This window comes from Astyanax mexicanus, chromosome 4, assembly GCF_023375975.1.
Source record: "Astyanax mexicanus isolate ESR-SI-001 chromosome 4, AstMex3_surface, whole genome shotgun sequence".
NCBI lineage: Eukaryota > Metazoa > Chordata > Actinopteri > Characiformes > Acestrorhamphidae > Astyanax > Astyanax mexicanus.
In genome coordinates, this window is record NC_064411.1 from 731,274 (window position 1) to 744,900 (window position 13,627).

The 13,627-nt window shown below is 44.1% G+C and overlaps 1 protein-coding gene across 14 annotated transcripts in view; it reads right to left on the reverse strand.

The window, feature by feature from the left end:
- Positions 1-13,627, reverse strand: part of LOC103036209 (G surface protein, allelic form 156-like) — a 70,231-nt gene that overhangs the window by 35,488 nt on the left and 21,116 nt on the right. For 5 of the 14 annotated variants that reach the window (XM_049476530.1, XM_049476534.1, XM_049476533.1 and 2 more), the window contains exons 12-18: positions 11,826-12,089; positions 9,888-10,145; positions 7,069-7,329; positions 4,091-4,351; positions 3,076-3,342; positions 2,620-2,880; positions 2,201-2,458 (exon numbers count right to left, since the gene is read on the reverse strand). In XM_049476530.1, coding sequence (XP_049332487.1) covers positions 2,201-2,458; positions 2,620-2,880; positions 3,076-3,342; positions 4,091-4,351; positions 7,069-7,329; positions 9,888-10,145; positions 11,826-12,089 — 1,830 coding nt within the window. The remainder of the gene's footprint in view (positions 1-2,200; positions 2,459-2,619; positions 2,881-3,075; positions 3,343-4,090; positions 4,352-7,068; positions 7,330-9,887; positions 10,146-11,825; positions 12,090-13,627) is intronic. The other 9 variants (XM_049476532.1, XM_049476537.1, XM_049476535.1 and 6 more) reach the window with 2 other exon arrangements.

Consider the following 13,627-nt stretch of genomic DNA (forward strand, 5'->3'; position numbering starts at 1 on the left):
GAGTTAATTCTACATACAGTAAACGTGAAAGACTATAATTGTGATACTTTGGAGAATCTGCAGCCTGGGACCTGGGAACACACATAGGATTCCAGTCTAGATTCAAGAAAGGTTGGGTTCACTTTCCAGGATGAAGGTAGCTGTAGTTGATAAGAGACTAGATTAACCCTTGGCACCACCTTAAATTACCTAACATACCAAGGAGCTTATTTCCTTTGGCCAAATCTAAGGTGTATGTCCTTGACAGCCAGCCACTCTCATTGATTAGGGCAAAATAATAGACCCAACCTCTGTCTCTTATATGCAGTAGTCTTGTGGACAGCTGACTGATCCACCAGAGTGGGATGAAAAAGTCGCAATGTTAGCTAACAGCATTGCACCTTGTTAGTGGCTGAGGGCACCAAATAAGTGGCTTCTTGATCTGGGAACATGGGTGGAAGGTGTCCAAACTGGAACTTAAAGGGTGACATGTGAGGCAGTGAGGAGTGCCTACAGGCTGTCAGTAACTCTCAGTGAATCAGAGAATACCCACAAAAAGTTGCTGGAAAGCTGTTGACCCTTGTCCAAGACCACATAAGTGGAAATCCCATAATCCCATGATGGACAGTCTCCAATGCTGAAAGGAGCTTTGGTAGACACATAAACCTGGCTGCTTTGGAAAATTTGTGCATTGTGACTAAGATTTCAAAGCTGCTTCATGATACTCGCAATGCAGCGATAAGGTCCATGGACAGTTGGGACGATGGAAATATGATTCACAAGACCTTGTAGCATAGTCCTGGGCTTCCACAAACTGATGGACTTCTTTATCCAGGTTAGGCCACCAAAACCGCCTTTGGATAAATTCATGAGTGTGAGTGCCACCTTATTGTCCTATGAACGGGCTGGCATGTTCCGGATCACAGTTGGTAAATAAAGCCTATCAACAGGACTCCCTTCAGGGTGTCTTAATACAGGGTTCACCTAGCCTGTCTGGGGTTCAATCATTTGGCGCTGCGAATGTATGACAGGTCTTGTGATTTGTCCAGACCAAAAATGGATGTTTAACCCTCTCAAGACATTGCCGACATTAGAGCAATCTTGAGGGCCAAGAGCTTTCAATTTCCCACATCAAAATTGCTTTCAGGTAGGTGGAAGACAGGGGCTAATGTAAGCCTCTGCTTAAGCTACTTAAATAGAGCCTATGAAGTAGGCAGGAACTGCCTTGAGAGAGTTACCCCACACCAAGACTAAAGGTAGTGCTAGGGCTACAGAGTGGGTATATCTTAATGCCCCCTTCCTTGGGGTAGGCCTGCTCTTTTGCTGGCCTTGTAGGGCACTAGGCAACCTTCTGCCCTTCCCTGCCACAAACCATTCCCCATGCTTCCTGGCAGTGCTACTCTGCTCCTGAGGGTTCTATTGGGCACTGCCAATTTGTATTTGATCTGGGATGTCAGGTGCTGCCACGGCCCAGTGATTAGAAGGAGATGCAGGGGAATGTGTTTTCCAAATTTTTTTTTGCTAGCTCTGCGATATTCTCACATTTGATTGTCTAACCAGGTGGCAAACCTCTACAAACCCTCTACAGAGGCAGGAGGATCACGAGTGAAGAGATATAAACCTCCTCTCACCTGATTGGACATGGCCGCCGGAGACTTGTAAGGTGCTGCAGTTGCTGGAAGAGCTGACCACACTGATGTTGTAGGTCTGGCCGCAGTGAAGGCCTGAGATGGAGCAGGATGTAGTGGATGAGATGTTGCAGGAAGCTTGCTGACCACTGCTGCTGGTGGCCACTGCAGTGTAGAGATCGGTGGTGGACGTACCCTGCCACTGCACTGTCAGCAGGTTAGCGGCACAGTCCAGGGCTGCAGATACATTCTGTGGCAGACAGGGGGCTGATGGGAACACAGAGACCGGAGTTAAAGGGTTGTTATGAAAGCTGTGGTGCTGTGTGGTGCTGTAGAGGAGTTTAGGGTGTAGGTAATTACACAGTAAAATCCCTAATGGTAAAAACAGTATCTGAGAGTTATACTAGAAATCTCAGTGTTAAACAATCCACAGAGTGAATGTTATTGAGTTAAAATTACGATCTCCACAGTGTATTCTGTCTCACACTCTTGGTGCTGGGTTGGAAGTTGGATAAGGGACAAAACCAGAGTATTTGAGAGTGAAATCCTGTAACTGTCTCTCAGAGAGTTGTGGGTACTGGGGCGTCTCTTACCGGAGCGGAACTGAAAGCTGGGGGAATCAGAGCTGTTGCAGATGCCTGAAGAGGCCACCACCACAGCCGAGTAGCTCTGCCCACAGCCCAACGATACCACACAGGAAGTGTCAGCAGTCGAACAGGAAGTGACCTGTACATTCCCTGCCATCACTCTGGTGTTGTAGACTGTGGCACCAGCGGCACTGGCCCAGGAAATCTTGCCACTGTTGCTGCTGCAGTTCCCAGTGAAGGACAACACCGTCGTGTTACACGGAGCTGTAGAAAGAAGATACACGGGACAGTTACATACAATCAAAAACCTAGCCTAAAGATTGGGTGGAGCTAAAGAGCTGACTGAACTCCATCTTGGTGCTGTAATAGGATGGCACCACTGCAGTGTAATACACTGTAAGTCAGGATAAAGTACATTTATATACCTGTGCTGAGCTCCACGGAGCTGCTCACTTCGCTCACACACTGGCTGTTGCGGCTGACGACAGTAACGTTGTACTTGCGGCCGCAGCTCAGGCCGGTTAGTACACAGCTGCTGCTGACAGAGCTGCACGTGACATTTCCCCCCAGCGAGTCCAGAGCGGTCACGCTATAGCTCAGAGCAGTTTCAGAGGACCCCCAGCGCACCACGGCCGAGTTAGAGCTGCACTGCTGATCCACAGAGATGTTCACAGGCTTACAGGGAGCTGAGGAGAGGGGGTGTGAAATATAAAATACTTTATAGAAACTATGTATTAAACTCTTCCTAGATAAGGTGAGTGCAAACTGTTAACACAACACAAGTATTTATTTATTTGTGTTATATTTTCTAGTACATGTATGCTAGGAAGTGTGTGTGTATATATATATATATATATATATATATATGTGTGTGTATTTACCTGTGACTACTGCAGTACTGGGCTTGGAGGTGGTGTTGCAAGTTGCATCCCCAGCCAGCACTGTGATATTAAACGCCTTCCCACACGTCAGAGAGGTCAGCTGACAGGAAGTGCTGCTGGTGGAGCAGGAAGCTGCGAGTGTTTGCCCCCCGTCTGTTTGTGCCAGCACTGTGTACCCGCTCGCACCATCACTGGCGCTCCACGTCACTGTGGCAGCGCCGCTGCTGCACTGTAGAGAGGCTGTTACATTCTGGGGGTCGCAGGGACCTGTGTGCAGGAAGCATTATGTGTTAAATAATGAAATAGCTCTCCGCTTTTAGACTTTTTGTCCGTTTTTTTGCGTTAGAAATGCGCACTCTCTACGCTTTTACACTCTTTGGACCTTTTTTCTGCGCTAGAAATGCGCACTCTCTCCGCTTTAAGACTCTTTGCCACGTTTTCTGCGCTAGAAATGCGCACCCAAAATTTGCCTGCCCACCACATACCATATTTTTTGCACAAAAATCGCCAGTGCACCGTTTAATCCACTGTGCCTTGTGTATTAATTTTACCAATCAATCAGATATTAAGGAGCAGTAAAGCCACTCCAATAAAGTACAGCGGAAGTACAGGAAAAACACTCTTTCCCTGTTTATAGGTTAGCACTGTAATATCAGCCTACTCCTAACCCCAGCTAACACTGATGGAGCAGCATTAGCATTACCCGCTAACCATGCTCGCTATTTCCCCGTTCAGAGGAGAGAATTATCTACACCTATAGCCTGCTCCTAACCCCGGCTAGCACTGCTGGAGCGGTTAGCTGCTAATGCTAATGCTCCAGCTTACTGTAAATAAACAGAAGTGCTTTACTCACTCAAATAAACAGTTTTCAATAGAGAAATCTGCGTAGATTAACATCCAGCACTCTTTTTTTGTTTACTTAGCTTAGCTTTATTTAACATAGTTAGTTTGTTATTCTCAGACGTGTGCTATATAACCTTCAGTACGGCGGTTTAATGTGAATGTATTGTATTACCTGTCCTGATGGTGGTGGCAGGACTGCTGGAGCTATTGCAGATCTCGTTTTGGGATGCTACACTGAGACTGTACAGGGTGGCACACTGCAGTCCGCTGAACACGCACGACAGGTTGGACGTCACACAGACCTGAGGGACCCCGCCTGAAGCTGATACAGTAGCAGTGTAGCTGCTGGCCCCCAGGGCCCCAGTCCAGGACGCCACCAGGGATCCTGATCCACACGCGGCGTGGCCGGTCACGTTCTGAGGAACGCAGGGGGCTAAAGGAACAGAGGTGATGATGGTTAGATAATATCTGGCAACACATTATTGTGCAGTGCATCTACTGTAAATTATTTAAACAGTATTTTACTGTACACCGAATTCCAGCATGTCCTCTTTGCTTCCTATTTATTTGAACAATGCCATTCAACGCACCCCACCCTAAACTCACCCTCAGTGTGTAGTCTTATGATACACACTCTGCAATCCCTATGATAATTTACTAAAGATATTAACTTTAAAAACTAAAAATTGAGAGTTATGATTGACAGTGGGCTAATTATTTCTCTACCTAAACTTTTTTTGTTTGCGCTACAAATGCGCACTCTCTCTGCTTTTAGACTCTTTGGCCCGTTTTTCTGCGCTAGAAATGCGCACTCTCTCCGCTTTTAGACTCTTTGGCTCGTTTTTCTGCGCTAGAAATGCGCACTCTCTCCGTTTTTAGACTTTTTGTCCATTTTTTTTTGCGCTAGAAATGTGCACTCTCTCCGCTTTAAGACTCTTTGGCCCGTTTTTCTGCGCTAGAAATGCGCACTCTCTCCGCTTTTAGACTCTTTGGCCCGTTTTTCTGCACTAGAAATGCGCAGTCTCTCCGCTTTTACACTGTTTGGCCCGTTTTTCTGCTCTAGAAATGCGCACTCTCTCCGCTTTTAGACTCTTTGGCCTGTTTTTCTGTGCTAGAAATGCGCACTCTCTCCGCTTTTAGACTCTTTGGCCCGTTTTTCTGCACTAGAAATGAGCACTCTCTCCGCTTTTACACTGTTTGGCCCGTTTTTCTGCTCTAGAAATGCGCACTCTCTCCGCTTTTAGACTCTTTGGCCTGTTTTTCTGTGCTAGAAATGCGCACTCTCTCCGCTTTTAGACTCTTTGGCCCGTTTTTCTGCACTAGAAATGCGCAGTCTCTCCGCTTTTAGACTCTTTGGCTCGTTTTTCTGCGCTAGAAATGCACACTCTCTCCACTTTTAGACTCTTTGGCCCGTTTTTCTGCGCTAGAAATGCGCACTCTCTCCGCTTTTACACTGTTTGGCCCGTTTTTCTGCGCTAGAATTGCGCACTCTTTCCGCTTTTACACTCTTGGGTCCGTTTTTCTGCGCTAGAAATACACACCCTCTCCGCTTTTAGACTCTTTGGCCCATTTTTTTGCACTAGAAATGTGCACTCTCTCCGCTTTTAGACTCTTTGGCCCATTTTTTTGCACTAGAAATGTGCACTCTCTCCGCTTTTAGACTTTTTGGCCCAGTTTTCTGTGCTAGAAATGTGCACTCTCTCCGCTTTAAACTTTTTGGCCCGTTTTTCTGCGCTAGAAATGTGCACTCTCTACGCTTTTACACTCTTTGGCCCATTTTTCTGTGCTAGAAATGCACACTCTCTCTGCTTTTAGACTCTTTGGCTCGTTTTTCTGCGCTAGAAATGCGCACTCTCTCCGCTTTTAGACTCTTTGGCTCGTTTTTCTGCGCTAGAAATGCGCACTCTCTCTGCTTTAAACTTTTTGGCCCGTTTTTCTGCGCTAGAAATGTGCACTCTCTACGCTTTTACACTCTTTGGCCCATTTTTCTGTGCTAGAAATGCACACTCTCTCTGCTTTTAGACTCTTTGGCCCGTTTTTCTGCGCTAGAAATGTGCACTCTCTACGCTTTTACACTCTTTGGCCCATTTTTCTGCGCTAGAAATGCACACTCTCTCCGCTTTTAGACTCTTTGGCTCGTTTTTCTGCACTAGAAATGCGCACTCTCTCCGCTTTTAGACTCTTTGGCTCGTTTTTCTGCGCTAGAAATGCACACTCTCTCCGCTTTTAGACTCTTTGGCTCGTTTTTCTGCACTAGAAATGCGCACTCTCTCCGCTTTTAGACTCTTTGGCTCGTTTTTCTGCACTAGAAATGCGCACTCTCTCCGCTTTTAGACTCTTTGCCCCGTTTTTCTGCCCTAGAAATGTGCACTCTCTCCGCTTTTAGACTCTTTGGCCTGTTTCTCTGCGCTAGAAATGCGCACTCTCTCCGCTTTTAGACTCTTTGGCCCGTTTCTGACACCTAGTGTTCAAACTTTGAATCTCACATTATAAAAACCTGCTTAACAGCGGGCCAACTTTCATTATATTTCTAAAATACCTCGCGGGCCCCTCCAAAGAAGGGACACCCCTGTTCTACCTTATGTTTGCATTCAATCACTCAAGGAAATGAATTGCAAATATATAAAAGTAAATGATGAATTAAACAATGTTGACTGTGATTTAAACAACTTGAAATTATACATTGGAGTAAAGAAGCCAGTAACTTGCTCTTACAGCCTATAACCAATGGCCAGTCAACCATTACATAGCGTGACTGAATACCCAAGATAGCCCTGGTGAGCAAGAGTACACACTGATGGTGGGAGAGGCTCTGGTGCAAAAAATGATAGGCATGGCATTAGATGGGACGTTGCAATGTTGTAAGAACTTGCAAACTCTATACGTATGCACAATATGTAAAAAGTAAGTAGATCCTCACACTACCAGTGTTCCTCATAAAGAGGCTGATCTCCCAGCATGCATTGCTATTTGCAGTTAGTTACTGTAATTAGGAAACTCTCACATGGGGGCGCTGTATTTACAATTACAGCAATAAATTAAAATTTGATTGAAACAGCACTTTATTGTAAAAATTAGTTTGTAAAATGTTATCAGTTCTACAGTAACACTAATCCTGAGCAATGCTTTTTCATACTGACACATATTCACCTGTGTGTACAGTTGTAACAGGACTCGCCGGTCCGCTGCAGTTCCCGTTGGACGCCGTTACTGTGACGTTGTACCGCTGGCCGCACTGCAGGCCTTGCATGCTGCAGCTAGTGTCCTGCGAGCTGCATGAGAGCGCGGTGCCACCGCTCCACACGGCGGACGCAACGTAGCTCAGAGACGCTGCAGCCAGACTCCAGCTTACTGTCAGAGCATTACTGCCACACGCAAGAGTGGTGGACACATTCTGGGTGGCACAGGGGGCTGAGAGAAGAGAAAAACAAAACAAAAAAACAAACGATGATCTGATGCAGGGAGTAGCTTCTCATTTATTAAAAAAACAACCACGTGGAAAGACATCCTGTGGTGGTGGAAAAGAATTTGTAAAAAGTGGAAGGAATGGAATGGTTGAAAAGTCCGGAATAATGATGATGTTCAAAAACAACACTAGAACTCAGGGTTATGTTTAACAGTGAAAGGAAGAGCATTTCTACATTCACAATGCAATGGGAACTCAATGGATTGGGGATAAACGGCTGTACAGCCTAAAGAAAAGCACCTAACCGGCTAAAACAGATTCAAGCGCTTAGCACAGTTAGCGGCTAATGCTGCTCCAGTCTCGGTGCTGGAGAAACTTCACTGAAACTTCTGTATAATGCTATGCTTTAGCGGAGTGGCTTTACTGCTCCTTAATACCTGACTGATAAAATTTATACATAAGGAGCACCGGATTAAAAAGGCACACTGAAAAAAAAGACTTTTGAAAAAATTAAAGGATTTTAAGTGCACATTTTTAAGTGTGAAAAATACGGTAAATCATACTTACATATACTATATACTAACATATACTATACAGGGGTGTCCAAACTACGGCCCGGTTTTTAGGTATTTTAGAAATAGAATGAAAGTTGGCCCGCTGTTAAGCAGGTTTTTTATAATGTGAGGTTCAAAGTTTGAACGCTAGGTGTCAGAAACGGGCCAAAGAGTCTAAAAGCGGAGAGAGTGCGCATTTCTAGCGCAGAAAAACGGGTCAAAGAGTCTAAAAGCGGAGAGAGTGCGCATTTCAAGCGCATAAAAACGGGCCAAAGAGTCTAAAAGCGGAGAGAGTGCGCGTTTCTAGCACAGAAAAATGGGGCAAAAGAGTCTAAAAGCGGAGAGAGTGCGCATTTCTAGCTTAGAAAAACGGCCCAAAGAGTATAAAAGTGGAGAGAGTGCGCATTTCTAGCGCAGAAAAACAGGCCAAAGAGTCTAAAAGTGGAGAGAGTGCGCATTTCTAGCTCAGAAAAAACAGGGCAAAAGAGTCTAAAAGTGGAGAGAGTGCGCATTTCTAGAGCAGAAAAACAGGCCAAAGAGTCTAAAAGCGGAGAGAGTGCGCATTTCTAGAGCAGAAAAACGGGCCAAAGAGTCTAAAAGTGGAGAGGGTGCGCATTTCTAGAGCAGAAAAACGGGCGAAAGAGTCTAAAAGCGGAGAGAGTGCGCATTTCTAGAGCAGAAAAACAGGCCAAAGAGTCTAAAAGCGGAGAGAGTGCGCATTTCTAGCGCAGAAAAACAGGCCAAAGAGTCTAAAAGCGGAGAGAGTACTCATTTCTAGCGCAGAAAAATGGGGCAAAAGAGTCTAAAAGCGGAGAGAGTGCGCAATTCTAGCGCAGAAAAACGGGGCAAAGAGTCTAAAAGCGGAGAGAGTGCGCATTTCTAGAGCAGAAAAACGGCCCAAAGAGTATAAAAGTGGAGAGAGTGCGCATTTCTAGCGCAGAAAAACAGGCCAAAGAGTCTAAAAGTGGAGAGAGTGCGCATTTCTAGCTCAGAAAAACAGGGCAAAAGAGTCTAAAAGTGGAGAGAGTGCGCATTTCTAGAGCAGAAAAACAGGCCAAAGAGTCTAAAAGCGGAGAGAGTGCGCATTTCTAGAGCAGAAAAACGGGCCAAAGAGTCTAAAAGTGGAGAGGGTGCGCATTTCTAGAGCAGAAAAACGGGCGAAAGAGTCTAAAAGCGGAGAGAGTGCGCATTTCTAGCGCAGAAAAACGGGGCAAAGAGTCTAAAAGCGGAGAGAGTGCACATTTCTAGCACAGAAAAACGGGGCAAAGAGTCTAAAAGCGGAGAGAGTGCGCATTTCAAGCGCAGAAAAACAGGGCAAAGAGTCTAAAAGCGGAGAGAGTGCACATTTCAAGCGCAGAAAAACGGACCAAAGAGTCTAAAAGTGGAGAGAGTGCGCATTTCTAGAGTAGAAAAACAGGCCAAAGACTCTAAAAGCGGAGAGAGTGCGCATTTCTAGCGCAGAAAAACGGGCCAAAGAATCTAAAAGTTGCGGTGATTAAGGAGTTTAATATTAAGAGACATCATGAAATGAAACATCAATTTGAAAAATCTTAGTTTACACAACACTGTCAAATATAGATTAAAGATAGTAAGTCTAGTAAAATGGTGTGTAAATGAAATAATCAGGAAAATGTATTATATTAAAGTGGTATATTTCATTATTTGTATTATAACAGAGTCTGTCGTCCGTGACTTCAAATATATTTCTCCTTCTGGCCCCCAACAAAAAAAAGTTTGGACACCCCTGCTATACTTGTATTAAGCTAAAGTGAATTTAAGGTATGTGTACATATTTTCTCTTTTATTACTCCTGATTTAATGAAAAAAATGAAAAGCAACTAAGGTTATTCTCTCTTTTTATTTATTTATTATGTCATTATTAGGCTCTCTTTAACCCTTTAAAGTTCTAAATCTGATTAGCATTTTTAAATAGAGCCCATTCTGACTTCACTGTATCTGACTGAAGAAATTTTCTATTTCTACGATATTATTTTTATAATTAAACAGACCTGTATCCAGCTGTATGGGTGCAGACGGAGTGCTAGAACAGCTCACGTCTGAGGCAGACACAGTGAAGTTGTAGTGCTGACCGCAGAGCAGGCCGCTGATCTGGCAACCCGCAGCGCTGACGTTACAGGTCTTCAGGTCGCCGGAGCTCCGCAGGGTGCCGGTGTAGTGGACTGCGTTAGGGCTGAGAGCCCACAGCAGAGAGGCAGTGGAGGAGGAGCAGTTCACCAGAGCAGAAACACCGGCGGGAGTACAGGGCTCTGCGGGACGTCAGAGGACACAGATATATTAGGACTAGTTTTCTGATTATTTACATTAAAGCTTACTTTAATTGTGTACATAAGGAAATACATCACTTAAACACAAAGAGAGCTGTAATACAGTATGTTTTACTCATAAAGAAATGGTTTCATAATGCTGTTATTTTACAGTGCCTATACTGCATGATAAAGTATGCTAGTTGACTGTGCTAGCTTTCATTGTAAAGTCTTACTCTTTCCTATTGGCTCCTACTTTAAAATGAGTAAAATGACTGACTGCTAGTAGGTGGCTCTTTGTCTATAACACTTTTTTTTATTTTTAATACATTTATTTAAAATTTTTAGTTACTAGTCAGTTGCACTCCCTCTATCACAGGTGATGCCAAAACACCAGGAGGTACAATCCACCTCTTTTTTAAACTGCCGAGTAGCATCACAGCGCACTCGGAGGAAAGCGCAGCCACGTGGTTCAGATACATCAGCTCACAGACTCCTCGTGCTGATCAACATCACCTTCAGAAAGAGCAAGGCAATCTGTGCTCTCTCAGGGCTCCGGCAGCTGATAGCAAGCTGCATGATCAGGATTCAAAACAATGAACTTCCGATTATAGTGGCAGCGCTTTAGACTGTTGATCCGTTCAACGTCTTTTCTACGACGTATCTTTATTAGCGGTTCAAACTAGAGCTTGTTGAGCTTTTTCTACGTTTCTCGACGCAGTATAAAATGTTTCTACAGTCCATTAAATGGAAACATCATTCCAGCACAGAGTTACTGAATCGTAGTTCACAGCCGGAGGAAAGAAACTGCCAACACTGTCACACTTTACAGTTTAAAACTGGTAACTTGCTCTTATGGCCTACAACACAGTGACCAGGAGGAAAAGCCATTATACAAAATATAACTGCAGACCCAAGGGAAGGTAGGGTTTTGGTTTGGGGTTCTTCTGACTGAGACTTGGTTCCTCCTAAGGTTTCTTCCTCTTAATGTAAGGGAGTTTTTCCCTGGCTTTTGTTCTAAACAGTGCTATAGAAATGAATTGACTAGAATTGAAAAGCCTTGGTGGGCAAGAGTACACACTGATGGTGAGCGAGATTTGCGAGGGTTGGGAGGGCTGCCCATTATTCTGCAAATAAATGAGGCTGTTTAGTCAACTACTTTGTGTAAATGTTAAACAACTGATTTGCATTCTATTTATGAACCCCATCCAACCGGTTTTACAGTGTAGAATCATCAGTTTAATGGGTACCGCTTTAAAATAAGACTACCCTTATAAAGGGTTAATAAACGGTTTACTATTAGCTTATTAATGGTTACTAATTAGGTTGTAAATGCCTTACAAATCATTAATAATCAGTTATAACACACACCTAGAAATTGTGCAAAATGTACATAGACCTGTTGGTTTCCAAATAGTGAACCCACAACCATCTATACTGTTGCCCTTTCTACGTTATAACTGTGTTATAACTGGTTATTAATGATTTTTAAGGCATTTACAACCTAATAAGTAACCATTTATAAACGAATTGTAAACCATTTATAAACCCTTTATAAAGGTAGTCTTATTTTAAAGTGGTACCGTTTAATGTTAATATCATACTGTGTTATGATGGTGTATATTATAACTATAAAAAAAGAACAATATTCTAAACGTGTGTGTGTGTGTGTGTTTTACAGACCGGTATACAGAAGGACAGTCTGGCTTATCTGGCTGCTGCAGTTGTTGTTGCTGGATGCCACGACCCCCACACTGTACACCTGACCACAGGTGAGGTTAGCGATGCTGCAGTTGGTGCCGGCACTGGTGCACTGTGAGCTCTGGCCGTCTGAACGCACGGCGAGGGCAGTGTAGCTATGAGCTCCGGCAGTGGAGGACCAGGAGACGCCCACAGAACCCGTACCACATCCGCGAGACACCGAGACGCCGGTGGGGACACACGGCACTGAGGAAATACACGAGACGCCTCTTTAACTGTGAACTGTGAGAGCGCGGGTGGGTTTAGATGTTTGGATGTATTCTCCATTTCATACATGTCTACAGTGGCTTGCTAATTTTATACAGATTTGGTACAGATTTAATTGTCAAATGTTATGCTGTTGGAACTGGCACTAATTTGTTGGTTGGGTAGCTTAGCTAAGCTATGCTAAGCTAAGCTAACCATGCAGAAAGTATTATATCACACCAAGGACACATAAAAAAAAAAACATGTAGGAATTAAGATTAAAAGATGAAGTCTTTCAGTAGAAGCTGAAGTTAAAATGGATAAAAGGGCACTAGTGAAAAGGACACTAATTTGTTAGCTGGGTAGCTAAGCTACGCTAAGCTAATCATCTCAAAATAATTCTAGCTGACCAAGTTAAGCTTTTTCAACTTTTTTGCACAGCTTGTCAGGTTTGATAGGTGATTTTAGTTTTGTTTTAATCTTAGTCTTTTGACTAAACTGTATACACTGTAAAAAGTGTAGCCCTGCTCAAATTAAAAGAATTGATGTCCATTTGTTGCATCTAAACTATTTGACTTCACTCAATCTAAATAAAGTCAATTGTTACAACCTGATTATTTTATTTTGACATAAACCATATTACTTCACTCGACCCAATATTAATTGTTCACCTTGATCCAAGTTAAATTCTTTACATTTCAGTTTCGGAACCAAACTAATACATTTAAATTGAACCGAACTTAAAAAAAAAATCACGGCAGCATATTCAGAAGTTCCAGAAGTTACTGTGGCGTGGAAGAGGACGGATTACCAGCGAGATTCGTTTCAGTGCTCTCTTGCTCTTTTTATTTTGCTCTGAGGAGGACACTAAGAGCTGGATTTACATGGGATTCCACTTTTGAAAGTAAAACTAACTACAGCTCCAACGCAGCTAACCCCACTCCCACACACAGAAAACACACAAAGGGTGAGGCACAAAACAACCACATAACTGATAACTACATGAATAATACTAGAACAGTGATAATAAAACATGACATGAAACTCTGGGATAAACAGTAACATAAACACGCAGAAATACACCCACTTCCCCCAACAGGGTGAGCTCCCATAATTCCTTCCGCCCCCCCTCCAGTCCCGACGCCACAATACCATAAACATGCGTTGCTATCTCGCGAGCGCGTTCAGGCACTTTCTCCCTCTCTCATTCTCTCTCTCGCGAGCGCGTTCAGGCACTTTCTCCCTCTCTCATTCTCTCTCTCGCGAGCGAGTTCAGGCACTTTCTCCCTCTCTCATTCTCTCTCTCGCGAGCGCGTTCAGGCACTTTCTCCCTCTCTCATTCTCTCTCTCGCGAGCGCGTTCAGGCACTTTCTCCCTCTCTCATTCTCTCTCTCGCGAGCGCGTTCAGGCACTTTCTCCCTCTCTCATTCTCTCTCTCGCGAGCGCGTTCAGGCACTTTCTCCCTCTCTCATTCTCTCTCTCGCGAGCGCGTTCAGGCACTTTCTCCCTCTCTCATTCTCTCTCTCGCGAGCGCGTTC